This window comes from Rattus norvegicus, chromosome 17 (genome assembly GCF_036323735.1).
Source record: "Rattus norvegicus strain BN/NHsdMcwi chromosome 17, GRCr8, whole genome shotgun sequence".
Taxonomy (NCBI): Eukaryota; Metazoa; Chordata; class Mammalia; order Rodentia; family Muridae; genus Rattus; species Rattus norvegicus.
In genome coordinates, this window is record NC_086035.1 from 4622963 (window position 1) to 4650435 (window position 27473).

Consider the following 27473-nt stretch of genomic DNA (forward strand, 5'->3'; position numbering starts at 1 on the left):
GTCAATGGTCAGTGGGAAATGCAAGACAAAATCCTTCCCAGGAGACAGAGTCACAGGGAACAAGCCTAACAAGGAGTAGTCCAGGAGGAGAAGGGGGTGGGACATGATCCTCTTTCCAGATCACAAGTTCTCTAAGGACCCGCTGGGATCTTTAGTGCTAGAACTGCCCACAGGATCTGCTCCAGATCCAGGCGGACTGGGTCGATTTCGTCTCGTCCAGGTGGGTGGTTTAAATTTTTATTAATTGGCAGTGAATTTGTTCTGTGGATGTATTGTGGATTGGGAATTTAACATGTAAATCTAACTGCTAAATTACAAGTTTCTGGAACTTTGATTTACCGGGCTAAAGAGGACAGGGTGTGAAAGGAATGGCTGAGAGGCAGTTGGAGCACGTGGATCTGGTTCTGTTGCTGGGTGAGAACTCACAAGGGTCCGCAGAACGAGGTGGGGGAGGGGGGCCAGGCATGGTAAATACCACCTAGGGGCCACACGGAGAGGGCAGCTAAAAGGGAGACAGCCGGGAGAGGGCGGCTTCAGACCACGTGGTAGAGTAGCAGCCAGAGTAAGCGGATCCGACTCACAGGAACTGATAGAAAACGTTCCCTCTTAATCTTACCACAACAGGATCCTGCCGGCAGCACTGAACCGGGTATGTCTGCAACAAACAGACCGAGCATGGCTGTAGTGACACACAGAGAGGGGAGGGAACAGAGGGGAGGAGTTATACTTCCGGTAGGACTGGGATTCTGAAGAAACCCCTAACCCAGACCTTCCTCTCCTAGCTCCGGGAGATCATAGAGTGCTTCAGGCACCCTCTCTCCCTGCACAGATCATCTGATTCACACACCCCTTAGCTCCCCACCCACACCAGGGAATGACCACGGCCTCTACCGCAAGAGTGAGAGGACAGCAGAGACAAAGACAGGCCAGTCTGTGCTGTGTTCACTGCACACGAAGGCTTTCATGAGCCGAAGTTAAATTAATTTTATATTTTATCCACAGACAACAGAACGCATACCTTAGAGGGGTTCAAATATTTTAAAAGGTAACGGTTTAAATAAAATTTTCTTAAAAATACATCATCAGAGCTGGGAGTGTGGCTTAGTGGTTGAGGGCCTGCCTGATATGTGCAAGGCCCTGGGTTTGCTCCCCAGGGAAACACACACACACACATTTTAAGAGCTACTAAAAACAAAAACAAAATGAACAAACAAACAAAAAAAACAAAAACAAAACCATGCATCAGGGAGAATGGCTCTGCAGTGGTAGCTGATGAACTTTGAACTCTTGGTAGCCAGCACACAGAAGTCTCACACTCTGGCATGTGTTCAACTGAAAGGCAGGGGTGGGGGAGATCTCTCCACAGGAAGCAGGTTAAACATAAAACAACTCCAGTCCCCACAGAAGGGGATGACGAAACCAGCGAGGGCAGGTGACCCTTTAGAAACAGCATCACAGCACACTCATCAGAACGAGTCCCACAGTCCCAGCCACAGTGCACATAGGGAGAGAGAGTAGGAAAGCCTGTCACCTAGTGTCATATCTGGCATCCTGTTGAGCCTGTTCTTGGAAGTGCTCTCTTGTTGTAAGGAAGATCCAGAACCAGCCCAGGGGCAACTCAACTGCTCCAATGAGGGTCGTCCTCAGAGACAGAACATTTCCTCTCCTCTAGTCTCGACCCTGGGAATGATACTGTGTAGAAAGTAAAATACTTAAGATGGGTTCACCATGGAAAACTCATATTACTCTGAAAGCCTAGTAGGATTCGGCTGTAAAGGGAAGAAACTTGTAGCAAGCTTACAGGAGACGGCTGTGTTGAGGGAAGTAAGCAGGAGATGCCCATGTCTTCTCATTTGCAAGATGTGTGCTTTTGTACGCTATGGTGGTGTGCATGTGGGTGGGGTGCATGGGTAAGCGGGTCATAAGAACAGGAACCATGAGAAGGGAGAAAGATCTCCGAGGAGAAGGCAGGAAGAGAATACTAATACACCAGACCAGGAAACAGAAAGAAATCGTCTGGAGGAAGGAAGGGGATAGGCAGGTTTGAACAGAAGGGCATGGGTCATGGGGAGGACTAACAACAAACAAACAAACACTTAGCAGCAGCTTCCAGTTAAACAGGAACTACCAACTGAGAGCTCTCTTGTCTTCTACAGGTACTTCTCAGCTGAATAATACCAAAGACCCCAGCACCTGACCAAGTAAGAACCAGGGCAACTGATTGGTTGAATCTTCACACCTCAAGGCCTCCAATTTTATTTTCGTTGTTATATCTAACTAGGGATATCACACAACACTAGAAATGCATCAAACAGATTGAGCGTTTAAGGTCCATGAGGCGGTCCTTTCTAAGAGACATATGTATGCCTTTGACTTTTAGAAAGTATTATGAACCTTAAAAATTGGGAGTTCGGAAGCTTAAGCTGGAAATCTGTCCAGCCTGACCTGTACACATCTCGCCTTTACTGTCTCGGGATCTGCGAATCATAAGTTCAACCCCCCTGCAGTGCCCATAGACAAGGAGGTGGGCAAAGTTCTGAGAGATAACAAAAGATATGAGAGATAGAAAGAAAGAAAGAAAGGTAGATAGATTGATAGATAGGGATGGATGGATGAATGGATAGACAGACACATACATACATACATACATACATACATACATACATACATACATGGATAGATAGATACAGAGATAGATAGATATAGATAGATACATACTACATACATGGATGGATGGATAGATCGATAGAGAGATAGGTGCATGGATGGATGATGGATAGATGGATGATGGATGGATGGATGGATGAATGGATGGATGGATGGACAGATGAACAGACAGACATGGATAAATGACAGATAGATATGGTAGATAGATAGATAGATAGATAGATAGATAGATAGATAGATAGGGTAGGTAGGTAGGTAGATAGATAGATAGATAGATAGATAGATAGATAGATAGATAGATATGGTAGATAGATAGATAGATAGATAGATAGATAGATATGGTAGATAGATAGATAGATAGATAGATATGGTAGATAGATAGATAGATAGATAGATAGATAGATAGATAGATAGATAGATAGATAGATATGGTAGATAGATAGATAGATAGATAGATAGATAGATAGATAGATAGATATGGTAGATAGATAGATAGATAGATAGATAGATAGATAGATAGATAGATAGATAGCTTAAACTACCTTTTGTGACCATTGGCACAGCAGCTGTCAAAATAAGTTTCAAACCGTTTATGCCTCCTGCCCTTCCCAGATCTGGAGGGACACTGTCTTCCTCTTTTCCAAAGAGCTAAGATGGGTGTAGAATGCTCTTTCTCTTCCCATCAAAGGAAGATGAAGTTCAAGGTGTAAAAGGTTATCAGGTTGGCAAAGTGGTCCAGGAATACAGGGAGAAATATGCTATCCACACTAGCAGGTGCTGGGGAGAAGGGCTAACCAAATAGCTGTCCCTACAGACATTCACTCTGGCAAGATGGCCGTCACCAGGCCACAGGAAAGGAACGGGGCAGATCTTTCTTTCTGAAGAAGAAAGGAGGGAGCAGTTGCAGGAATGGACGGACCTTCCAAATCACTGTCACCAATACATGCGGCTAAACAAAGGGGAAAAAGAAAGCTCCAGGCACCCGGACTTCCGAGAGACTCACCCGGAGACACTGCTTCCGTGGGTTGGTCAGCAGAACCACTTGCTGTTGTTTCTCTGGAGAGGAGTTTCTGATTTGAAACCATCACAAAGGTGAGTAAAATACCTGCACAGGATTTGAACCACAACAGAGAAAGTCAAGAGGTCCCTGACTGTGGTTAGAAACTTTCAGACCCACTTTCTCCAAATGTGTGTGCCCGGCTCAGCTCAGACCTGACTCTGGGAATGAGCACCGGTGGCTACTCAAACCTTAACAGGTCATTGTGAGGAGTGGGTCCAGTCTGGGACCCTGAGGCAGTACAGGCACTGTGGGGACTCTGATGTCTGTCAGTACTCAAAGAGTGGTCCCTGGAGTGGCAGTTAGAGTTGGGGGCCTCGTGCATGTCACCTGAACAAATATCTCCTGTAAGACCACCGCCACTGGAGAAAACAGCTGAGATTTGCCGGAGCAACTGCTAGTGAATGGTTTACACAGTGTCAGCTCTCCCACTGGGTGTCCATCCCATGCTCTGACATTATTCAATGTAAAGGAGAAAGAAGACTAGCAGAGATGTTTACCCGCTGAGTCAGAGGGTGGGCCCTGTCAGCCCACAGATTATAAATCCTGATTACAAGCCCCGAATCAACTCCATAGGCTCCTCCTCGCAGGGACGGATAGATACACACCAGTCCCCATCTGCTAGGTACCAAAGCCACTGCTCTCTGCTGGGAAGATGTGAGGGCAAGATGTTCTTCGAAGCTTCCAGGAGGAGGAGGAGGAAGCAGAAGGCTTCTGGCCTCTGGGAAGGGTAGGATGGCTTGCCAGGAAACAGAGTGTGCTCTGTTCTCTAGCTCAGAGCTGCCTGGGAACTCGGAAGGAGGAGGCGCCTGGCTGCAGGTGTGCCACATAGGTACAGACACACTGAGCCTGGGCCAATTTCTGCAAAGGATGAGGTAAGACTGAGTTCTACCGGTAAGTACATGGCCGTTCCCTGCCAGAAACAACTTGTGTTCAAAGCTGTAGTTTGCATTAAAACATGTAACACAGGGTTGAATTTCCTATACCATAAATCTGGCAGACTGGCAGGTCCAAACTTCTCTGTCTCTCTCTGTCTCTGTCTCTCTCTGTCTCTGTGTGTGTGTGTGTGTGTGTGTGTATGTGTGTGTGTGTTGTGCATATGGGTTGTATGTGTCTGTGTGGTGTGTGTGTGTGTGTGGTGTGTATATGTGTTGTATGTGTCTGTGTGGTGTGTGTATGTATGTGTCTGTGTGGTGTGTGTGTGTGTCTGTGTATGTCTGTGTAGTGTGTCTGTCTGTCTGTCTGTGGTGTATGTGTGTATATGTCTGTGTGGTTTGTGTGTGTCTGTGTGTCTGTGTGTGTGTGGTGTGTATGTGTGTGTCTGTGTCTGTGTTTGTGTGGTGTGTGTGTGTGTTGTGTGTGTGTGTATCTGTGTGGTGTGTTTGTGTGGTGTGGTGTGTGTGTGTGTGTGTGTGTGTGGTGTGTGTATGTGTGTCTGTGTTTGTGTGTGTGTGTGGTGTATGTATGTGTGTCTGTATGTGTGGTGTGTGTATATGTGTCTGTGTTTGTGTGGTGTGTGTGTGTGTGTGTGTGTGTGTGTACATATGGAGGTCACAGGTCACAGGTGTCATTCCTCAGGAGTGATCCACTTTGCTTTTGAGACAGGGTCTCTCACTGGGACTCAGGGCTCTCAGACTGACTGGCAAATAACCCCAGGGATTCACGTGTCTCTGCTCCACTCACTCCCAAGCAATTGGGATCACAGGCAGGCACCATCATGCCTAGCTGTGTACGTGAGTGCTGGCCATCAAACGTGGGCCCTGGTGCGTCAATGGCAAGCACTTCATCACCATTGCCTCGGCCCCTAAACCGTCTACATTCTAAACTGAGAAAACAATTATTTGGAATTCCAACGTATTTTCCCCTCATACCTTTTTTGTTAAGGTGTGTCAATTTCAAGCGTCATGGACCCTGTAGGTGGGAGTTTATTACTGACACTCAGGAGGTCATTGTGCTGCACACCATGCAAATTTGAAAAAGCCCAAGAACATTTTAAAGGGTGAATTTAAGAGAGATGGTCTTTCTCACCTTGTGAGAAGTTTTACACAGCTAAAGTTCCTCAAAGAAGGCTGAGGTCTTGATTCTACATTTGGAAACACTGTAAACCACTGGTATTTGGAAGCTTGGGGATTTGCTTTTTAAATCCTCTGCATTTGAAAACTCGAGTATATAAGCACTTCTGACTTGTTTCACCCTCTAGGACCAATTGAAAAGACACAAAGTAAAGAAGTCAAGCCAAGGTTGACATTTATCCAGACAACAAGAGCCAGCAGGGTCAGCTCTTCTGAAATCCACCCAACGGCCATGATGCCACTCTCTGGGGTACAGTGGTGTGTATGTGTGTGTCTGTGTCTGTGTGTCCACAGTAGAAGTAGCTTTCTGTCCACGGTGGAGTCATCGAAGTCTTCTAGTGGAGCACTGGGTCCGTGGTTAAGAGCACCCGCTACCCTTCTAGAGCTCAGTTCTCAGCACCCACATCAGGCAGCTCAGCCTATGACCCCAGCTCCAGCGGATCTCATGCCTCCACAGATCCCTGCACTCACATGTACACATACCTCCTCCACACGCACACACGGAATTAAAGATGAAATAAATCCCCAAACCTTCCAGGTCTGACAACACCACTGTCTCAGTGAATTCATACAGATATATCCACGAGACCGAAGGGTTGAGACCAGTTATTAAAGACCACTGGACCCAGAGTGCTGGAAATAACTATTCTACCTCACCTGCTTGAATCAGGATTCTTCCAGGTCATGGCCATAGAAGGAGGTTGGAAAGAGAAAGTTCGATTTTAGAAAGACCTGACTCTGCCTTGGTGCATTACTCCCTGTTCTCCTTTATCGGGGCCAGGAGGTGAGGACTCAGTGTGGAATTTGCAGATTTCTTGAAGTCCATGCTCCAACTGGCACAAGAGAAGGAAGCCCTCCATGTTTGCCTGCCCTCTTTTCCTGCCACCCAGGCTCTGCTTCACAGGGGGAGAAGCCTCCGATGCAAGTGAGTGGAGCCAACAGACACATCTGTAACCCATCTGTACCCAGCCCTCTGCAGCCGACCCTGGCCACCACCAGATCTAGAGATTTCCATGCTGTTCTGGCACTGAATGGATGAACGGAGGAATCTCACAAGGCCCTCGATACGGATTCTGAAGTTCAAACGGGACATTCTAAAAGGGTGTGCCGAAAGGGCCATACACCCTTCTGGACTGGAATGCACTGTAGGAGAACATATCCTTTCTATCATCTATCTACCTACCTACTGTCTGTATGTATGTATGTATGTCTGTCTTAGTCAGGGTTTGTATTCCTGCACAAACATCATGACCAAGAAGCAAGCTGGAAAGAAAGGTTTTATTCAGCTCACACTTCCACACTGCTCTTCATCACCAAAGGAAGTCAGGACTGGATGGAGCTCAAGCAGGTCAGGAAGCAGGAGGTGATGAAGAGGCCATGGAGGGATGTTTCTTACTGGCTTGCCCAGCTTGCTCTCTTGTAGAACCCAAGACCACCAGTCCAGGGATGGCAACACCCACAATGGGTTGGGTCCTGCCCCTTGATCACTAGTTGGGAAAATGCCTTACAGCTGGGTCTCATGGAGGCATTTCCTCAACAGAGGTTCCTTTTTGTGATAACTTCAGCTTGTGTCAAATTAACACACAAAACAAGTCAGTATACTATCTATCTATCTATCATCTATCTATCTATCATCTATCTTTCTATCACTTATCTTTCTATATTTCTATCTTTCTTTCTATCTTTCTACCTATCTGTCTGTCTGCTTATCTGTGTTTGTGCATATGTGCATACGTGTCTGTCTGTGTGTGTGTGTGTGTGTGTGTGTGTGTGTGTGTGTGTACACATGTACATAAGCATTCACATATGGAGACCAGGAATCAATGGCGATGACCTCCTGTTTCACTCCCCACACTATTTTTTTGAGATGGAGCCTCTCATTGAATCTGAAGCCCCATGTTGGGCTAGACAGACAGACAAGAGCAGCAAGCTCCAGTGAGCTGCCTGTCTCTACACCACTGCTGGCTTTTGTGTGAGTGTTGAAGACCCTGACTCAGGATCCTAGGCTTACACAGCAAGTCTTTGGCCCACTGAGCCATCCTCCCAGCACCTCCTCACTTCTTGACGCCATCTTTCAGTGAGAAGGAAAAACTAAAATGAGGTAAGAACAAGGCCACACCCAGGAAGGGTCCCGGGAATGGTAGAGCATCCCAGGTTCTATTGCTATGAAGAGACACCATGGCCAAGGCAACTCTTCTAAAAGAGAGCATTTGACTGGGGCTGGCTTATAGCTTTAGAGACTCTGTCCACGATTGTCAGGACAGAGAGAACGATGGCACACGTGGTGCTGGAGATGTGGCTGAGAGCTTCACATCATGATCCAAACTAGAGCGGAGAGAGATAAATACTGGTCTGGGTGTGGGCTTTTGAAACTTCCAAGCCAACCCCAGTGACACACCTCCTCCAGCAAGGCCCACACCCACTCTAAGACCATACACACTCCAAGACCACACTTACTCCAAGACCACACCTACTACTCCAAGACCACATCTTTACAAGCTTAGAGACCCTTCTCCTAGCTGCCTGAGGATGCTCAGTCTGTTCCTGGCTTCCTTCCAGTGAAGATATAGAACTCAGCCCCTCCTGCACCATGCCTGCCTGGATGCTGCGATGCTGCCATGTTCCTACCTTGATGATAATGGACTGAACCTCTGAACCTGTGAGCCAGCCCCAATGAAATGTTGTCCTTTATAAAACTTGCATTGGTCATGGTGTCTGTTCACAGCAATAAACCGTAACTAAGACAGTGGGTGTATGCAAAATGCAGTGAAGCGTGAGTACCTTTGCACGATGCTTGTGGGTCTTCTCAAAACAACAGGGTGGATGAGAAACTCCACTCTTTCCAGCTGGAGCTCTGGCATTCTTTCTTATTCAAATGGTCTGTGTGAGTTCATGCTCTGACCCTGCGTCTTCCCCTCAGGAAGTGGCTCTCCAGTACCAAGAATTAAAAATTAATAGCACCCAAGGAGACAACTGCAAAGCCCGCCTTATAATGAAAGCCCTTCCGGCCCCAGATGGGGAAGAGAGAGGCACCCGCATGCCCACGTATGTTGATCTAATTTCTGAATGATGGCTCCTGTTCATTGGGTACTTACTCTATATCCCCTCAACTGTTTTCTATTGTTATTGCTGTTGTCTTGAGAAGCCACGCAACCAAAGTCAAACTCATATGTGCAGCTGAACAGCCAAGAGCAAGTTATTCCATCTGCTCAACCACTTACAAGAGAAACAAGAGTGTCACCTCCTTGGGAGCTTCGCAGAGGCGAGGGATGAGGTTTCAAGTCTCGTTTCTCAGATGAGTACTCAGTAAATAAAAACAAAGCCAGCGACATTATTATTAATAATTGCCTCAACGGAAGAGTTACAATTCCAGCCCATTGGATATTTGAGTAATGGTAGAACTGTCCACTGTAGTATTTCTTTCTTGAGAGAAAAGAAGGCACCGATAGAAAGGAAAGGAAAGGAAAGGAATGTTGAAGGGGTCCTCTGAAGTCATCTCCTGAGTTTGCAAAGCCAGTGTCCACAAGTGTGATACCCTCCCCGAGACACACACTCAGCACTGAACGGCCCCTCCTGTGGAGGAATTCCATAGCACCGCCTCAGAGCTGTTTCCTCTCCTGGGAGCTCCAACCACCCCTGAATCCTGACTGACACTCAGCAATGTTCTATCCAAAGGAAGAGGCTGGCAGCAGCATGCTTTGAATACTGACCCAGCCATGGTTTAATTAAATTTTTTGTGGAAAAAAACATCACGTAGAGGTGACACTCTCTCTGCTGCCCTTCTCTAAGCAGCCCACTCACTGGGTGGGTGATTTCTTGTCACCCGCTATACTAACACTTGAGCCAACGCTGTCACTTTTACCATGATGTCATTGCCTGAGGTGCTGAAATGTTATTTGAAAACACAGCCCAGATTTTGAAACCAGACACCTTCAGTGGAGAAACCTCCTGGGTAGAAAGTCTAGCAGTGACTTAATGCCAGGGAGAGACTTGGAAGAAGTAAGTCCTGATGTGGTGAGATGTAAGTCCAGCAAAAACTAGGACCAGGGTGGGACCAGAGACGGAGGACTCACATTTCTGCCCCCAACCCCGAACCCAGCCACAGGCAAGTCACAGATCGTCCCTGTTAGGCCTATCTCCAGGCACTTCAAGAGGAGATGGCCCAACAGGCAGGGAGGAAAGTGGGTAAGTACAGTAAGATCCTCAGGCCATTGTTTGATAAGAGCTTCTAAAGTTTCTGTTTCTTCTCCACTAAAAACAAGAGTCAAGGGGGTGGAGAGATGGTTACTCTGCCAGAGGTCCTGAGTTTAATTCCCAGTAACCGCATGGTGTCTCACAACCGTCTGTAATGGGATCCAATGCCCTCTTCTGCTGTGTCTGAAGACAGCTACAGTGTACTCATAGACATAAAATAAGCAGATCTTTAAAACAACAGAAAGAGTCAAGGCAGATGGAGAGAGTGGCGGTGGTGGAAGATAGAAGTCTTTCCCAGCTCTAAGCCACGGTACATTCCAGGTTCTTTTGCAGCTCGTACGCGTGAGTAAGAGCTAAATCGTAACCAGCCTGCTGCACTGACCACACAGAAGACGCCATATCGGTCACTAGAACCATCACGGAAGATTGAGAGTCCAGCAGGGAGACAGTGGTAATTGCCGGCAAGAGAGATAGAAGGAAAGATGTGTTGGGTCAGCTTTAAACCACAGCGTGAAGGAAGCTAGGTCAACTGCCTGGGAAGTAGCAGAACCCGACAGCATTTCCACTGGGAGAGTTCTCAGAGTCTAATTCACATAGGAAGTTCTCCATTCTTTACCCAATGACCCTATGATTGAAAGAAATGGAACGCAAGTCTATGCCTCTGGCACAGCGAGTCAAACCATGGAGTACAGACTGTTCTAAGCACTGTGCATCAAAGGAGGCCAGAGAGACTGTAGCAAGCCACGCAAGTCTGTGTACCCCGAGAGGCATGTGTGGCAAGCCATGCAGGTCTGTGTACTCCGAGAGGCATGTGTGGCAAGCCATGCAGGTCTGTGTACTCCGAGAGGCATGTGTGGCAAGCCATGCAGGTCTGTGTACTCCGAGAGGCATGTGTACACTCCAGGACACGTAACATCTCAAGCACCATCCAGATAGAATGCACACGAACAGCCATGTCTTCAACTCTCTGTAGATGCTGTGGGACGTGGTGGGTGTCAGGACACGTGAGCAGTCCATTTGATGGGAAGACAGAGAATTGGAGAGCTGTACTGCTCTTCCGCCATCCATTCCCCACTTAACTGTGGAATGAGAAGTGAGTTTGGGGAGTTAGATTCAGTGTCTAGGGGAAACGCTCTGCCGACACGATACGCTTTGCCCGTCAGGATGGACAGGACTCCGAAGGTCCTCTTTAGAAGTTGAAGTTGTTAGATAAAAGCAACAAGATAACACTGCCCAGAGGTGATGGACAGAATATTCGATTGTGTTGTGGGGCATATTTAGAGTGAACAAATGCTAGTGGTAGGGTCAACCATCATGGAAGGTCTCCAGAACAGGTAAAGTCAGAAAAAAAAAAAATAAAACAAAACAAAACAAAATAAAAAACCACTCGGACTGGGTAGAATAAGAAAGGTGTGAGTAGACGTGAGACTAAACAAAGATGTGTTCCAAGATCGTCATGGGCCTCTACAGCTGCGATAAACATCACAGAGAAAAGGTTCATTTGCCCCATAATTCCATGGCTTAGTCCATCCCGGAAGCAAGTCAGAGCAGGAATGCAAAACAAGAACCTGGAGTCTGAAACTAGAGCACAGGATCCGTGGAGGAGTGCTGCTTACTGACTTGCTCCCCATCAGCCTGCTTCCCTACACAGGCTAGACCACCCTGCCCAGGGTTGGCACCATCCAAAGTGGGCTGGGCCCTCTCACATCAATCATCACAATGGGCGGGACCCTGCCACATCAATCACAAAGTGAGCGGAGCCCTCTCACAGTGATCATCATAGTGGGCGGGGCCCTCCCACACTAACCATCAATCAAGAGAATACTCACAAACGTGCCCACAGGCCATTCTAATGGAGGCCATCCAGATGTATGGATTGACTGAAGGTGACCTTCTCATAAAGCTTTCCCTTATTTTAAGAACTATTCCTGCCATGGCCAGTCTCCAGGGAATCGGCCTTGTGACTGCTCACCACCTTGCTCACATCTCTGTAAACATCTCTTCCACAAACCTCAGAGATTGCCACATGTTTCCCCCCTGACTTATGTGAGACTCTGGAGTACATTACTTGCCTGCCAGACCAAGGTCACCTGATCTGGGCATGAGGAATGAAAACAGGCCAGTTGGAGGGTTCACAGAAAGCTTAACCTGTGGCCATTTTATTGAGAGCAATCAGACATTGCATACCCTTATCAGAAATAGAACATAATGGCAATTGCCAGGATCAATGCAGACAGGGTTCAACGATGTTTGCAAGCTATACAGGGTAGGCAAGATTAGTGTCTAAGACCAATTGTCCTGCCGAGTTTCCATGCTCCCTTGACTTCTAAGGGGATATACAGAGAACCACAAAGTCTGAATACTTCACTGTCTAAGAGAGAGTACATAAGTCTTGCAGGAACTGGAAGGCACATTCTACCCTAGGAGCCACAGACTCTAGCCTGAAAAACCTATGACATATGCCTCTCAAGGCAGTCAGGCTGGGCCAACTCCATGGTTTCCTGTACTATGCAAAACACTGTCTCATAGGAAAACTCACGCCAAGGATCAAATCAGACTGCCAAGAAATCCACTCCCAATGTTTTCCCAGCAAGAGGAGTGGTTCTCACCCTCCTGTGTTGACTGAGTAGTAAGACAGGGCAAACAACCCCGCCCCACGGGTGCACCATCCAAACCTTGCCATGGAACCAGATGTGGATCTTTGAGGAGTCAATCATGTACACAGCAATGGTCTACTTGGCCAAAGGAAGGGGCTGGACTCTGTCAACCTCAGGTTCAGGCACCAGGACTGAGCTCAGCTGAGGGTCTTTATGTCAGGATGACTTGAGCTAATACGAGTCTATGATAAGCATAGATTTCATACCTCACTTGCCCCATTACTGAGGGTTGCCCCAGTGCAACAGGCGTTGTATTTGGAAGAACTTACATCTTCAATTCTCAATACAACAAGAAATAAAAACTAAAGAAAGTGATATTATATCTGTTTATCCCTTTATCCATATATATATATATATATATATATATATATATATATATATATATATATATATATATATATAGTCATGTATGGTATGGAACAGTAATTAAAACTGGAACATTTGAGTTTAAAAGTACAGCTGAGAGGCACTTCATTCTCACCACCACCCGGGGGCCCAGGAAGCTAAGTGGCTGCTCAGCTGTGAAGTCACAAGGGAAAGCCGTGGAGAAAACCAGGATTCTCCCAGCAGACTCTCAGGTAGACCCATAAGCTGGCCATCCTTCACTGGCACTTAAGACATTTGGATGTTTGCGATCGATGAGAAACACAGTTCTGAGAATGCTAATACATACATATATGCATGCAAAGACACGGTCCTTCAAGCAATGATGTCATCCCATTCGCTACTAACGTGACTACACTCCTCGAAGGAGCAGTCCGTGGGAGTCAACTGCCAAAGGCAGAGTGGGAGCCCTAAGACAAAGGGAGACATCAGCCACAATGAGAGAAAGCAGGCCACCATGGCCAGAAGGACGGTGACATGTGTATGAAGGAGAATCATGAGTGATGACAGCGTCACGTGTGGTTCAGTGTGAGGCGTGTCTGTGGACAGACTCTGTGGGTTCCCCTGTGGCAGATGCTGTAGGACCATCACTGGGGGCTATGGATGTGCCCCGGTGATGATCACATTGCAAGGCTCTTGTCTCCATTTCTCCTCTCCTTAGCTTTTTCTTATTTATGACTTCTTTCAACTGTTGGGAAACGCTTGGGGGAATTCTGTGTTCCCCAACTACTCTAACCCCATGCCCATCCCCGTCCCACCAACCATCAGTGAGTCCCCTGGACTGAGTGGACACTTGTCTAGATGCAGGAAGGGCAAAACCACCATATCCCATCCTGTTGTCAACCACATACACACACACATAATGCCTCCTCAAACTCTGAGAGCATGAACACATCAGAAAACATTACCATGAAATGCTATGCTACCCCCTTCAGCTCTAATGACCTCACCTCCTGAATTATAGTGTTTGAGTAAAACATACAACACCCATGGCTTCCAGGATAGTCACAAATTCTAATATTGCTTCCAGGAGACCCTTTCCCCTCCTCTATATTGTAGGACAGAATGACTCATGGACACCAGCTTCATGGTGCTCAACCCCGATCCTATGACAGTATCACACCCTGGTGCCTTTGACATCCATCTTTATAACTGAACCTCCAACAGAATTAGATTTTCTTTATGAGCACCCTTAAGAAGCGATGCTGGCTGTGCTGAGTACCAAGACAAGCATAGAACTATGGGCTGAGAACTCTGGGAAGGCCTGTGTGTGGGTTTGTTTGTGTTTAGACTCCTTTTAAAGCAGATAATTATCTGAATCCTTCCTGCTGGCTTCCTCGGGTGTTACCCGTGACAGAAATCATTCTAAATAAACAGAAATTAAATGTCGATCTAAAGAGAGGTTCCTAGTCAATTTCTTGGCTCGTTCTATAGTTTGCCTTTAATTCGATGTTGGTGAGAGAACACTGGCATCAAGGAAGTACTAGCAGGACTGAGGAGATCGATGCTCAGTGGGTGAAACTCTGCTGCAGAAGCAGGGGGAGCCTGGGTGTGCATCCCCAGCAGCCACATAAAGGCTAGGCTTCACCTTGGGCATCTGCGATCTGGGACTTGGGGGCAAAGACAGGCAGACACCAAGGGTTTGTCGGCCTGCCTGTCTAGCCAGAATAGCAAGCCCTAGTTCAGTAGGAGACCCTGCTGAATAAATAAATAAATAAATAAATAAATAAATAAATAAATAAATAAATAAATAAATAAGATGGGGAGATAGGTCAGCAGGTAAAAAAAATCCTCACTGCCAAACCTCATGTCTTGAGTTCCAACTTCCAGACCCCATGACAGAGAGAGAGAACCAATTCCCAGAAGTTACCCTCTGACCTTCTGAGGCACAGACCACCCCTCTCCAATATGAACCAGTAGTAAATACATTGTTTTTAGAGGAAGACATCCCAACGGCAGCCTATATCCTGTGAGCACGTGCACACACATGCTTACAGCACACACGGGCACACAGAGGAAGAAAGGGGAGAGACGGAGAGAAAGAATTGATAACCTTAGAGGGATAGCTGCTCCTTCAAGTACTGAGCGCGTTTTATCTTGCTTGACCCGACAGCAATCTTACAAAATGGAACTGCTGTGGACCCATTTCACTAGACGTTTAATCCTTCGCCCCACAGCACAGCCAGGAGGTTTATTATTAATTGTTATTACTGAGAACAAGATAGATAAATATTCACAGATCACATGACCGAGCCAGGACCCAAGCCAAATCTCTCTGACAGAGCTGGTCTTCTCAGCCTCCAAGTGAAACCAAAGAAGGGAGAGGGAGATTTGATTGGCTGCTGGCCCACATTCCCTTGCGTTTTCCCATTGTTCTTCTGTCTGCAGTGTTGGGAAGGTAACCAGACAATGAGCCCCAAAGCGATCTGAAGTTTGCTTGAGCCAGTGCAGCAGCAGGTGACCTAGAGAGAACTCAGCAGGTTCTCATTTAAAACTTCATAGAATCAAGGTTTATCCCTGAGGAGAAAGATAAAAAAAAAGAAAAACAGGAGGGGCTGGGGATTTAGCTCAGTGGTAGAGTGCTTACCTAGGAAGCGCAAGGCCCTGGGTTTGGTCCCCAGCTCCGAAAAAAAAAGAACCAAAAAAAAAAAAAAAAAAAAAAAAGAAGACACAGCCAGTGACACCTAAGACTCAGCCCAACAAAAGCAATGTCTACATCGCCAGATTCATCAGATTTCTCACATGGGTGGTTGGGGCAAGGATGGAGATGACGGCTGTGTGTGTGTCTCTGTGTGCAGTTCATGTGTGTGTCCATGTGTGTCTATACCTGTATCTATCTGACTGTGTGTGCCCATGTGTGTGTCTCCACCTGTGTCTGTCTGTGTGTATGAATGTGTGTGTGTGTGTGTGTGTGTGTGTGTGTGTGTGTGTGTATGTGTGTGTATGTGTTACAGAGAGAGGGAGGCAGGGGAAGGGAGGGAACATTTGTCACTTCCTTCCCAAACACGACATCCACAGCATCAGGAGGACTTCGAGTGAGTGGAAGGAACAGCAAAGAGCGTAAAAGGGAGAGGGACACAGATGCCCAGTGCACAGCTTGTCCGGATCATTCCAAGGGACCAGTGCACGTGTGGATTTAACAGAAGTCCATACGAAAGCTTTGTACTGGCACAAGGATCTCTCCCTGAGCACCAGCAGACACCTTAGAGGTTTGCGATGTTCTTTTCTGTTTCCTCTGCTTCTTGCATCCCTACCTGTTATTTCTGCTTTCTTACTCTTTTTGTCAGTTGATTCTGTTTCTTCTTAAGATGGGAATATCACTTTCTAGCCCAGACTGGCCTCCAACTTGTGATCCTCCTGCGTCAGCTTTCTCGGTGCTGTAGAGTGTGTCGCCAGGCCCTGCCTGTTCCTCCAGCACTGCTTTGTCACCCTGTGCACACATCAGTGCACACATCATGAGGAATTGTAAACACTCAGTCACCTGACATTTTCTAATCCAACTAATGATAGAAGAATTAATCAGCATTGTGTGGGGTGGTGTGGAACAAGGTGGGTTGAAGTGGGATGGGGGATTGGGGGTGGGGTGCTAAGGTAATCAGCTCTCCAACTTCATAGAGCACAGACAGAACACCTAGGAGACGGGAAGTGCCGGTTGGGGCTATCCTGAGTGCATTTCCCCTGGATGGGACCCTGAAGTGTGTAGGCACAGGATGGAGCTTGGTGGCAGCGGGCTTTCATCAATCCCTTCCTGATTGTGATTTGTGACGAGGCCAGTTGCTTTGAGCTCTGCAACCCTGACTTGCCAGCGGTCTGTAACCTTGTGTTATGAGCTGGAATAAACCCTTTCTGTCTTAAGTTCCTTTAGACAGAAAGATATTGAAATACCATACACAGATGGCAGAATCAGGACGGTCATTTTTACACATAAGAATATTCCTAAACGTTGTGTCTTATACCAGTTCTCTCTGCCCATCCATCTCTTTAAATCAAGTGGTCCACAACTGGTGTTGTTTTGGACCTGAGGGATGGTCTGGCAACATTTGGAGACTTCTTTTGGTTGTGGCATCTAGAACAATACATTCAGGTATTCACAGGACAGGGACATTGTTACACGTTGTGTTACATGTGTCCTGTTACAAGACTACACTGTACCATCTCAGAGCAGACTGCTACCAGCTGTGGCTTAGCCCAAGTGAGCTGAGTGGAGATGGAGGCAGGGTCTGGAGTTCAGTGTCATACTTGGCTACATAGTAACGTGTAGGCTAGCCTGGGCTGAGACTCTGGTAAGGAAAAACAAAAAAAATCCCACAGGCACCAATGCTGAGATACCCATGATTCACCACATCCCATGACTACTCTCTATAGCGATAGTTTTATTTGTAGAACAGTGTGGTGGTTTGAATGGGAAATGCCCCCCCACCCTATGTATTTGAATACTTGGTCCCCAGTGGGCAGCATAGCTCGTTGAACCCTTAGAGGATGGGGCCTTGCTGGAGGAAGGACATCACTCTGGGTGGGCATTGAGTCTATAATCCTGCTCCATCCACTTCGTCCCCTCCTTCCCCTCCCCACCTCTCTCTCTGTGTGTGTGTGTCTGTCTGTCTGTCTGTCTCTCTGTGTGTCTCTGTCTGTCTAATTGTAAGACAACAAAATCTCTTTCCTCATTTATCACAGCAGCAGAAAAGTAACCAACGCGCACAGTTTTCGAGTCACACGAAAACAAGGAAGAGAGTGCATACAGAGTTCCTGCGTAGCTCATGTTCTGAACCTCTATTAACATACCAGATTAGCATGCCGCATCTGTTGTAATTAACCAACAGGTATGATACATTAACCAAAGCCAGTCATTCACATTATGTTCTTCTGATTTCCTTATCTTCTGTCCCTTACCCCATCTCTGCTGTGGTGTCATGAACAGCAGGGTGCTGTTTCTAGTTGTGAGAACTTCTCATCTTTCGGTTCCTCTCGGTAGGCCAGCTTCTCACACTTTCCTGCCTTTAGATAATCTTGACCATTTTGAGGACTCTCATCACAATATGGAGTCTGACACATGTCCCCATCTGGGATGTGTCCCCTCTGTTTGCTCTGTACCAGTCCTTAGGCCAGGAGAAAGTTCAACAGACCAAATGCTGCTTCACCACCTCGTTTCTATAACAGATACTTTCCGCCTGACTTACCACGGTGAATGTCGGTCTGCGTCCCTTGCTGAGACCATGATTTCCAGGTCCCTTCCCCACCTTCATCCCTCGCCCTGTGAAAGGCAGTCACTGGGCACAGCCCAGCTTAACTGGGGGGTAATGTTCTACCCCAGTGATGGTGGACTTCCAACATGACCGCAGGATTTTACCCATGAATTGTGTCTCTCCTTGCCCACTTCTTGGTTCGGCAATTGACTTACGTGGTCACCCTCAGATGTCTGTTGTGTGTGTTCTGCTATATACCAGACTTCACTGACTTTCTGGCTCCAGAGTCTCCCCCACTTTGGCCACTGGGGTCCCTCTGCCAGATATACTTTCGGCCTGGTTCTAGAATCAGTTGTTTATCTGAGGAGTTCTGGTTCTTTTTACTGGAGCATGGAGTTAGACACCGAGAGCTGGGCACTAAGTGTGCATCTTTGTATGAGGACCTTTTTTCTTTTTCATTTTAGAATTCTTGGGTGCGTAGGGTGCCTTTTGGTATTAGCTAGCGCTCTCTCTCTCTCTCTCTCTCTCTCTCTATATATATATATATATATATATATATATATATATATATATATATATATATATATATATATATATCATTGGGGCTGGCTTACAGGTTCAGAGGTTCAGTCCATTATCATCAAGGTGGAAACATGGCAGCATCCAGGTAGGCCCGGGGCAGGAGAAGCATCTCCAGTACAGTTGCAACTAGGCTTCACCGATAGGCTCTCATAGGCGCTCTTCATGGTACCGAGCCTCAACTCCTTTGCATGATTCCTTCAGCCCTGGGCCATCCACTGCAGCTGAGGCTGCACCTTCACCAATGGCCTTCCGTGGCCTCTCACAGTGCCAAGCCTCAGCTGCTCTTCATGACCCACCCCTTCATACTCAAAACCAGGACCACCTGGGTGACTCTTACACATTGCCAAGTGCAGCTGTAGCATGAGATACAACCTTGGCGATCTCTGGAACACAGCTCCTTTGTGTTCTCAGAAAAACACTTCCCAGAAGATTTCACCTCAGTGATGCTGGTCTCTTCTTAATCGCTGCTAATTTCTTAGCTCCAGCATCAATTTTCCCAGTAGTTCCTTTTATTCTGGACTCTAAAGCCAGAGCTACATGGCCAAAATTGCCAAGTCCTGCTGCTTGCTGGGGCTGGAACATGGCCCCCTTGTTCTATTACATTATCACCAGCTTTCTGCTTCGCAACTCCTTCACTGCCTAAGTTTGGCTGTCTTGGAACTTGCTCTGTAGACTGACTTTGAACTCAGAGATCTGCATGCCTGTCTTCTAAGCACTGGGATTAAAGGTGTCACATGAATGTTATTTATAAATGAATGATATATAAATATATTGGGAGCATGTGGCCCAGTTTTAACCCACACATAATGAAAAATTCTTGGCTAATTTGCCCTAAAACATGGCCATTAACAGAACCCATCCTAATAACCTTGAGTCACCACAACTCCCTCCACTATGACCTCATGGTCCTAAGAGAATCTATTGCTTCAGAGCTGGGTATGCATTCTGTGGTTGAGGACAACAAGGCATGGCTTCTATAAGCCCACCCAGTGGAGTCAAGCATAGTCCCCCAGAAACAGTTAGTACTGTTAGCTGTGTGTTTGCTTCTAAGAGAGCTACCCCAGATGGGACCACAGCAGAGGCCCAGAAAGGAGAGAAGCTTCAGCCAGGGGTTCTGGGTGACAGAACCATAGCCAGAGGTGCTTACTGACAGCCGTAACCAGGGTGCTGACTGACATAGCTGAGCGTCCTCTGCCACACAGCTGGACAGAACCTAGCACATTCCTCCAGGCCATCTGCGTGGTTCATAGACCTTGAGCCTTTGGTAACATGCCTGTCTCCATTAGGAACACTGAGGGAAGATGTGATTGGTCAGTGACTCTTGAACCCGAGAACAAGGAACAGTCATAGTTTGTTTCCTGCCACCGAGAACATGTTACCATGGGAACACGTCAATGAACCCAGGAGTATGTCCTCCAGAAGCCCTTGGGTCCCACAGCAGGAGACAGGTTAGCACGGAGCATGTTTTTCCCTAAACGGATAAATGCCCTGAAACTGAAGGGCGATGCTCTTAAAGAGAACGCTCCTCTGAGGCCCCACGGCTGTACACACGAGGTTCGAGATCAAGATGTGACTAATGGTGATACCTTCTCTCCATCTCCACACCAGCCTAACCTTGCTGGGTGACTGGTGGTAACGTCCACAGTGGCCATGCCAAATAACTTGCCCTTCAAAGAAAAGTTGAGTCACCCTGGAAAGCCTCCTTCTTAGCTTTTCCAGATAGAAGAGATGATGTTGTTTATAAGGTCTGCAAGAGGGGGCCATCCACCCTGAGATGGTCTGTGAAGATGTATCTGTGAGCACTTGAGGCTCTGCAGCCTGGATCAGAGCAGCTGCAGCAATGCTGTCCACTGCTCCCCACTTCCTCCTTCCTTCCTATTAGCCTCACTGAGGGGTTCAGCCATAAAGCCTTGTTCCTCAGCAGCTGGATTGCCAGCTGACAAGAATCCCCATGGCAGCTCCATCCTCCCCCCAGTCCTCCCTGCCTCCTCTGTTGGCCTCACAAAGCCCTCCCTCCCCACAACCCTGTCTCCCTAAAGCCTCCCCTGATCCACGACCCCAAGTCAGGCCAGAGAAATGTGTTTGTCAGAGAATTGGAAAGACCTCAGTTTGGGGTTAAAAAGCACAGAAAAATCCCAGTGTCGGGCTGTCATTGTTGCAACCCTAATGTTACCCTGCTCAAAGCGCCACTGATTAAAACCAGGGCAGTTAATAAACCGCAGGCTTTATTTCCCCTCAAATGTCTATAACCACTTTCTTCAACCCCTATTAAAAGGCAAAACCCCAAGAAAAACACAGCTTTGGAGACCGAGGGCCCTTATTCCCCAGAGGAAGAAGAGGTGAGCCAGCTCTCTCTCTCTCTCTCACCTTTCCCCCACCGAGCAGAGCCCAGCGTTTTAATAACTAAAGAGAGAGATCAATAAAAAGCAAGGAGAGCTATCCCTGGTCTGCAGTCCCCCTCAGCCTGGCCTCCTTCACCAAGGCATCTGCCAGCAGCAGTTCTAGCCTCTGACTCACATCCTCATTACGTTCTTCTCCGCCTGCCTTCCCCTTAAGGGACCGACTTTTCCTCCCATCTAAGCCAAAAGAATTTCTCTGGATTAAGGGGACTGATGAAAGCATTTTTAATATTCGAGTTCAGGTTTGCGAGCTCCATAAAAAACAGACTTGTTCCCAACTGCCGCCGGCTCTGAGCTCCTGCCTCCCCTCACGGATGGTTTCTCTTCTCCATTTGCTCTGCAGGGGGTGTCTCTGACCCCCTCCCCCATCATCCCCAGAGGCTCTGCCAGCAGGACTGGTCACCTCACAGCCTCACCACCCTCACAGCCTCGCTGTGGCTGCCTGCCTGCCCCCCAATGCAGGATGTAGCGTCTTTCAAACATCCTTCACCCAGGTGGTGATGGGACTTAGAAGACATCTTTCACGTTGATGCCATCTGTCTTTCCGAGTAAAAAACTGGTTTGACGACGCGCTGAGCACCTCAGAGGGGAACAGGTCTCAAGCTGCAGGGGAAAGTTTTGACAATTGATTCCAGGCAAAACTGGAGCCTCCCCCACCTCCTCTGCCTACCCTGCCTGGGACTAAGGAGGTGGAAGGGAGGGAGGTTGGTGTCTTTCCAGGGCTGCAAGATACTCTTTGTTCTTTGTTCTTCCTACATTCTTGCTCCCCAAATTAATGCCAACTTTTACCTTAGAGCCAGGAACCTTGGAGTTAGTGGGGCGAGCATGCCTTTTCTGAAGGGCCTTTGCCAGCAACGACATGAACCATGAACGTAGCTCAATTTAAAGGTCCTGAGCAGCAAGAGGCCTGGGCCAACCCTAGTACCATTCTGAGCTTAGGGCCTGAGATCTGTCTGCTTAGGAAATAACTCTGTCCACATAAGTGCTGCTCCCTGTTGTCAGACCAAACGTCCCTCTGGTCTCCAAGTTAAGGCTCATTCTGAAAGGGTCAAGTCCTCTCCACTGAGTGCCTCCCACCCTCCCTCCCTCCTCCCCTCCCTCCTTCTTCCCCTCTTTCCCTCCCTCCCCCCTCCCTCCCTCTGTGGCATTTTCCATCCTCTTTCTCATCCAATCACACCACCACCCGTGAGGTGATTATCTTCAGTGTGGCGTGTGTCAGCATCCATGAACCAGACATCGCACTTGGTGACAGGGTAGGAGTGTGTGTATGTGTGTACTCAGGTGACATTAGTTACAAATCCCACCTGAAGGTATCCTATCCTGAAGCAGTTGCTAACTCAGATCACTGAGTCACGCAGAAAAGGCTGCCCTTGTCTGGATGAGGACATGTTTAAGTGACTCCATTTTTTTTTTTTTTAAATTGGATATACTCTAGCGATTTTAGTGCTTAGGGCAGGACGGCCCCAGTGTTCCCATTTTAAACATTTTCACAACAAAAAAACTAACAAAACCCCATCTCCCTATTGCTTTTCCAGAGAACTGGAGGGAGGAGCACATGCTCTGTCAGGATCGTCTTCCCTGTAAGTTACCTCGATTAATGACAGTTGTGATGAGTCAGTATTAGCAGACGTGTCCCATCACCTTATCTTTTGAAGAAGGGCTCATCCGGCTCATCGGTGAGACAGCCGTCTGTCTCAGCCTCCCATAAATGCACGCCCACCTCTGGCTGCTTCTATGGGTGCTGGAGAACAAAGTTTGGGTCCTCTCATTTCCATGGCAACCACTTTATTAAGTGAGCTCCTTTTAAAAAAAAAAAAAGGTTACCTTTATTTTTTTAATTGGTTTTAAGATTTATTTATTTGTTTTTAAAGACTTATTTATTATTTACTATATATAATTACACTGTCGCTGTCTTCAGACACACCAGAAGAGGGCATCAGATCCCATTACAGATGGTTGTGAGCCACCATGTGGTTGCTGAGACTTGAACTCAGGACCACTGGAAGAGCAGTCAGTGCTCTTAACCACTGAGTCATCTCTCCAACCCAACTGAGCTCCTTCTATGGCATGTGCACGGGCTCCTCGATCTGTGTTTACTTTGAGTCTACCAAGCCATGATCGTATAGAAGGTGCTAGTTAACCCAGGCGGCAATGAATAAAAAAGGTGTGCCTATGGGAGAGAGGTCTGTAGGGAAGAAAGGAGGATTTACAGGGTGGGAGAAAGAGAATGTGAGGAGACATTCATTACATGTATGAAATTGCCCAAAGAACAAACCTAATTCATAAAAAACGTTGAGCCTAATTTTTGTCCCTGTACAAACAACAGCAACCCAGTTCAGTATTTGTAATGGCTTCACTCCTAGAGCTGGAGTGAACTACAATCCAGAACCAGAAGGCTCACCTATGATCCAGATCTTGAGGCTGGGAGATACAAGTTTCTGACCTGGATCTTCACATGGAGATGGTGAGGCATAGTAAAAGTTTAGGCCCAGGCAAGGTGGTACACACCTTTAATCCCAGGAGACTGAGGCAAGGAGATCTGAGTTCAAGGTCAGCCTCGGACTAAGCAAGTCCCAGATCCAGGCATGGTTGTACACACCTTTAATCTGGGCCACATCTTCTGCTACAGGTCCACATAGGGACATTGGAAGAAGGAAGACTCACTCTTCTTCACCTGCTTGTACTTACTTACCAGCACATCTACTGCAACCGACTTCTACAGGAGACCAGCTGAAACAACTAGCCTCTGGGACTGAGCAACTGCTAGATCCTTGGACTTCCCATCCACAGCTGCCCATTGTTGGGGGTAGTTAGGCTACAGACCGTAAGTCATTCCGATAAATTTCCTTAATATAGAGAGACATTCCATACATTCTGTGACTCTAGAGAACCCTGACTAATACACTACTGAAAAACAAAAAGGCATACATCCGTTTGACACAACCTCCACGTACCTGGATGGAGGGGGTTGCGGCCATGTCTATGAGAAATGGCCTTGATTGATAACTGACAGGGAAGGTCCGGCTCATTAAGGCTGGCTCTGTCCCTGACAGGTAGACCTGGGCTGCGTGAGAAAACCAGCTGAGCATGAGCCAGAGTATAAGCCAGTAGGCATACTTCCCTGGATGACAAACCTGTAAGATAAACCCATTCTTCCCCACGTGACTTTTGGCCATGGTGTTTATCACGAGAAAAGAAACTAGGACAGTATATGTTTGAATGGGAACAGTCTCACGGGCTCGTGTGATTGAATAATTGGATAAATGATTCAATAATCAGATAAAAAGCGGGTGGGACTCTTTGGGAAGGATTAGAAGGCGTGGCCTTGTTGAAGGAGATGAGATGTATAGGCTTTGGGGTTTCAAATGACTCTGTGCTCTCTGTATCCAATTTGGAGTTTGAGGTGTGAACACTAAACTAAACTGGTCCTTCACTCGGCCATCACAGACTCTAACTCCCTGAAACCATAAGCCCAATTAAACATGCTCTCTTAAAAGTTTCCTTGGTCATGACGTCCATCATAGCAATAGAAAAAACAATACAGTATATGACTTCCAATACAATGTTCATCTGCCTATATCTGCTATCTTGCTCTGTCTCCCCCCAGCTACACATGCACGCACACACACAATTGGCCCTTGAGGAAGCCAGTTGCTATGCCATGCAGTCAAGCATTTCTGCAGAATGACAGATTTATGAGGCAAGGAGCCAAGGGCTTCTGTGAAAATGGGGCAATAGAGCCATCTCGTCAGCAGAATCTCTAGTCGCATTTGAGCCTTCAGGTGCCTCCAGCCCCAACTGAGAACTGCCTGGGCAGAACTACCTACCCAAGTCTCTCCTGAATTTGGAGCCACAGAGGTGAAAACCATTTGTGGCTTGAATTGTCTACATTCTGGGTGTAATCTGGTATAAAACTGTAACAGATAACAGACATTTCCCTACTACTCCAGTTGTCCATGTTGCCCACCAGTTCACAAAACCAACTCGGACAAGGAAATAAAAGTCCTGTTCCACTTTCTCAAGACTTGGTGACACAGCGAGTGGTCTGAGACTTTGTGTGTAGTCACTCTGACTACACAGAATTGTAGAGCATTGCACCGGACTACCTAGAAGCACACCTCATTTCCTGGGACCTAAACTAAAGGCAAAAGTTCCTGTCAGTTCTTAAATCGACATTTGACCTTCTGAAGCCTCTACGTGAGAAACTGGGGGGTCTTCTTCCACCATCCTGTGGCATCACAACATAATTCCTACAATGGGTTGCCACCACTTGACCAAGAACACTGCAGACTTGTGTCCCACGAAGTCACTTTTAATTGGCAGAAAATCTTTCCCAGAGAAGTAAGTAAGTGTGGCCCTTGAACGCCTGTGTAACTCTGATGTCACCGGAGATATTTAGACATCTCCACACTCGAGACTGAGTCTCTCAGCATGGCTTTGGCTCCTCTAAGGCTGACCAAACAACCCAAGGACAAAAACACTCAAATGAACGGCCCACACTGTAACAGAACTTGCTGTCGCAGGCAAAATTCAACACAGTCCAGTTGCAAAGGTCAAAGAGGCTGGAGAGGTTTCCAGACTTAGCAGGATTTCGGAGACACTGAGGTCATGCTTTTTGGTGCTGCCTTTCCAATGTTTAGATGTTCCTGTGCAGAAGATTAAAACTGTGGAGGCTTTGCCTCTTTATAGAACTGCAAATAAAATATCCCTAAGAGAAGGTCTCCCTGATGAAGAAACACATGCCTTTCATTTGACTGCCTCTGCAAAGTGCTTTTAAAACACTCCAGGAGAGCCCTCCATGGGCCACAGCGTGCTGGCTGCCTGCGCCTCAGTCCCAGCATGAGGATAACACACACCACGTTTTCCCCTTCCCCCTTTTAATCAAAAGCATTAGAGCTTGAAAGAAATGGGGGGAGGAGTGGATCTCTCCAGATGGTTTCCCAGAACCACTGAGAGCTCTGTTCAGAAGGAAATGGAACAGTATTTCCCAGCTCAGGACCTTATGTGAGTTTGCTTTCTCCCAAATCTCTGTGCATGCTGACATCACTTTCTGCTGAGCACTAAGAGTCTATGAGTCTGTTTTGCACCAGACAGGAGAGCACACCTGGGATTGCGTGCTCATGCCAAAATAAAAGTCCGCCTTCTCTCCCCGTTATAGGGGTGGGGATCGAACTACCTAAGACTAGGTCATGCGAAAGGTGAATATGAATTTATGAAATACATTCACAGAAGCAGGTTTCTCTTGAATCCTGTCCAGTTCGTATCTGTCTTCATTTGACTAAAATAAAAGCCCGTTCATTTCCACGCACCTCTCCATATCATACCCAAGCAGCCCGAGGCTAGGTTCTAATCCAAGTTGTCTTCTCTCCAGAGAGCCACTGGCCCCGTGGTGAATTGCTCCCTTCGGTATTTGATGCCAATAGCTGCACTTATCCCTCAAAATCTATCCCTTCAAGCCCAGAGCACGGAAGCCTTTCCTTGGATGATACGTTCCAGAAAGACAGTGCCTCTCTGCACAGCTGTTACGTCAGGAGATGGCTGTAGATGTAGACTGTAGATGACCAGAAGATAGTACCAGTTAACACCGTCTATTGGAGCTAGCACATCCCAGGCATTCTATGCCATTATGACTCATCATATCTAACTCTTTGACAGTCTTGAAGCCTCTCTACATGATCTGGAAATGAAGTTGAGAGGAGTTGCAGAACGTGTCCCCTAAGACTACAGGGTTAGGATCTAGGCACCTAAATCTGAATAAGATATAGACAAGAATGAAAGGCCAGACACTAAAATCCTGCCACCACATGCTAAATTCCCAAGTGGGGTTATGTGGATGCTTGGTGTCCAAGACAAGCGAATACGTAACTTGATAGATAAAGGAAGTCTGGGAAGAGGGCTTCATGAAGGCTAGGGTATTTGAGCTTGATCAGATGGAGAGTTCATGGCAAGACTGAGAGAGAAGGGAGAACCTAGAAGAAAATTCGAGGAAATATTACATCATGTCACAAAGGCCCAGAGCAGAAAACATCTGAGAGGCAGAAAGAATGGAAGTGTGAGTCTTGTTGCTTGAGGATGGCCATTATTACTGAAGTGCAAAGACACCTCCGGGGCTAGCAGACAAGGGAGACCAGATGTCTATGTTAAGCAACTGGCAACATAGATCGAAAGGAAACTTATGAAGTTAATTGAGAAGCTAGACTTAATAACTAATGAATATGAAGGGAAAATAAGAAAAGGGGCTGGGGTTTCAGGTAGCAATCGTAATTCTAAGGGAATCT

At 47.0% G+C, this 27473-nt stretch overlaps 1 protein-coding gene and 1 long non-coding RNA gene across 6 annotated transcripts; one reads left to right on the plus strand and one right to left on the minus strand.

Moving 5' to 3' along the window:
• Positions 1-216: 216 nt before the first annotated feature.
• LOC102553373 (uncharacterized) lies at positions 217-11351 on the plus strand. 4 transcript variants are annotated; one of them, XR_005495774.2, is made up of 5 exons: positions 217-649; positions 2157-2201; positions 3482-3759; positions 4498-4599; positions 5925-11351. XR_005495774.2 is itself a non-coding variant. In XM_063276990.1 (4 exons), the coding sequence occupies exon 4, from the start codon at positions 4627-4629 to the stop codon at positions 5530-5532; it is 906 nt and encodes a 301-aa protein (XP_063133060.1). In that variant the 5' UTR covers positions 217-649; positions 2157-2201; positions 3482-3759; positions 4498-4626; the 3' UTR covers positions 5533-11351. The 4 variants fall into 4 exon arrangements, 2 of the variants coding, with proteins under 2 accessions (XP_063133060.1, XP_063133059.1); XR_010059349.1 differs by having other exon boundaries at positions 3482-4599; XM_063276990.1 differs by having other exon boundaries at positions 4498-11351.
• Positions 11352-21396: 10045 nt separating this feature from the next.
• On the minus strand, positions 21397-26791 carry LOC102553430 (uncharacterized). 2 transcript variants are annotated; one of them, XR_005495771.2, is made up of 3 exons: positions 26505-26791; positions 22837-22995; positions 21397-21798 (listed from the first exon to the last, which is right to left on the minus strand). It is a non-coding gene; the product is annotated as an uncharacterized LOC102553430 (long non-coding RNA). The 2 variants fall into 2 exon arrangements; XR_360697.4 differs by having other exon boundaries at positions 22785-22995.
• Positions 26792-27473: the final 682 nt, after the last annotated feature.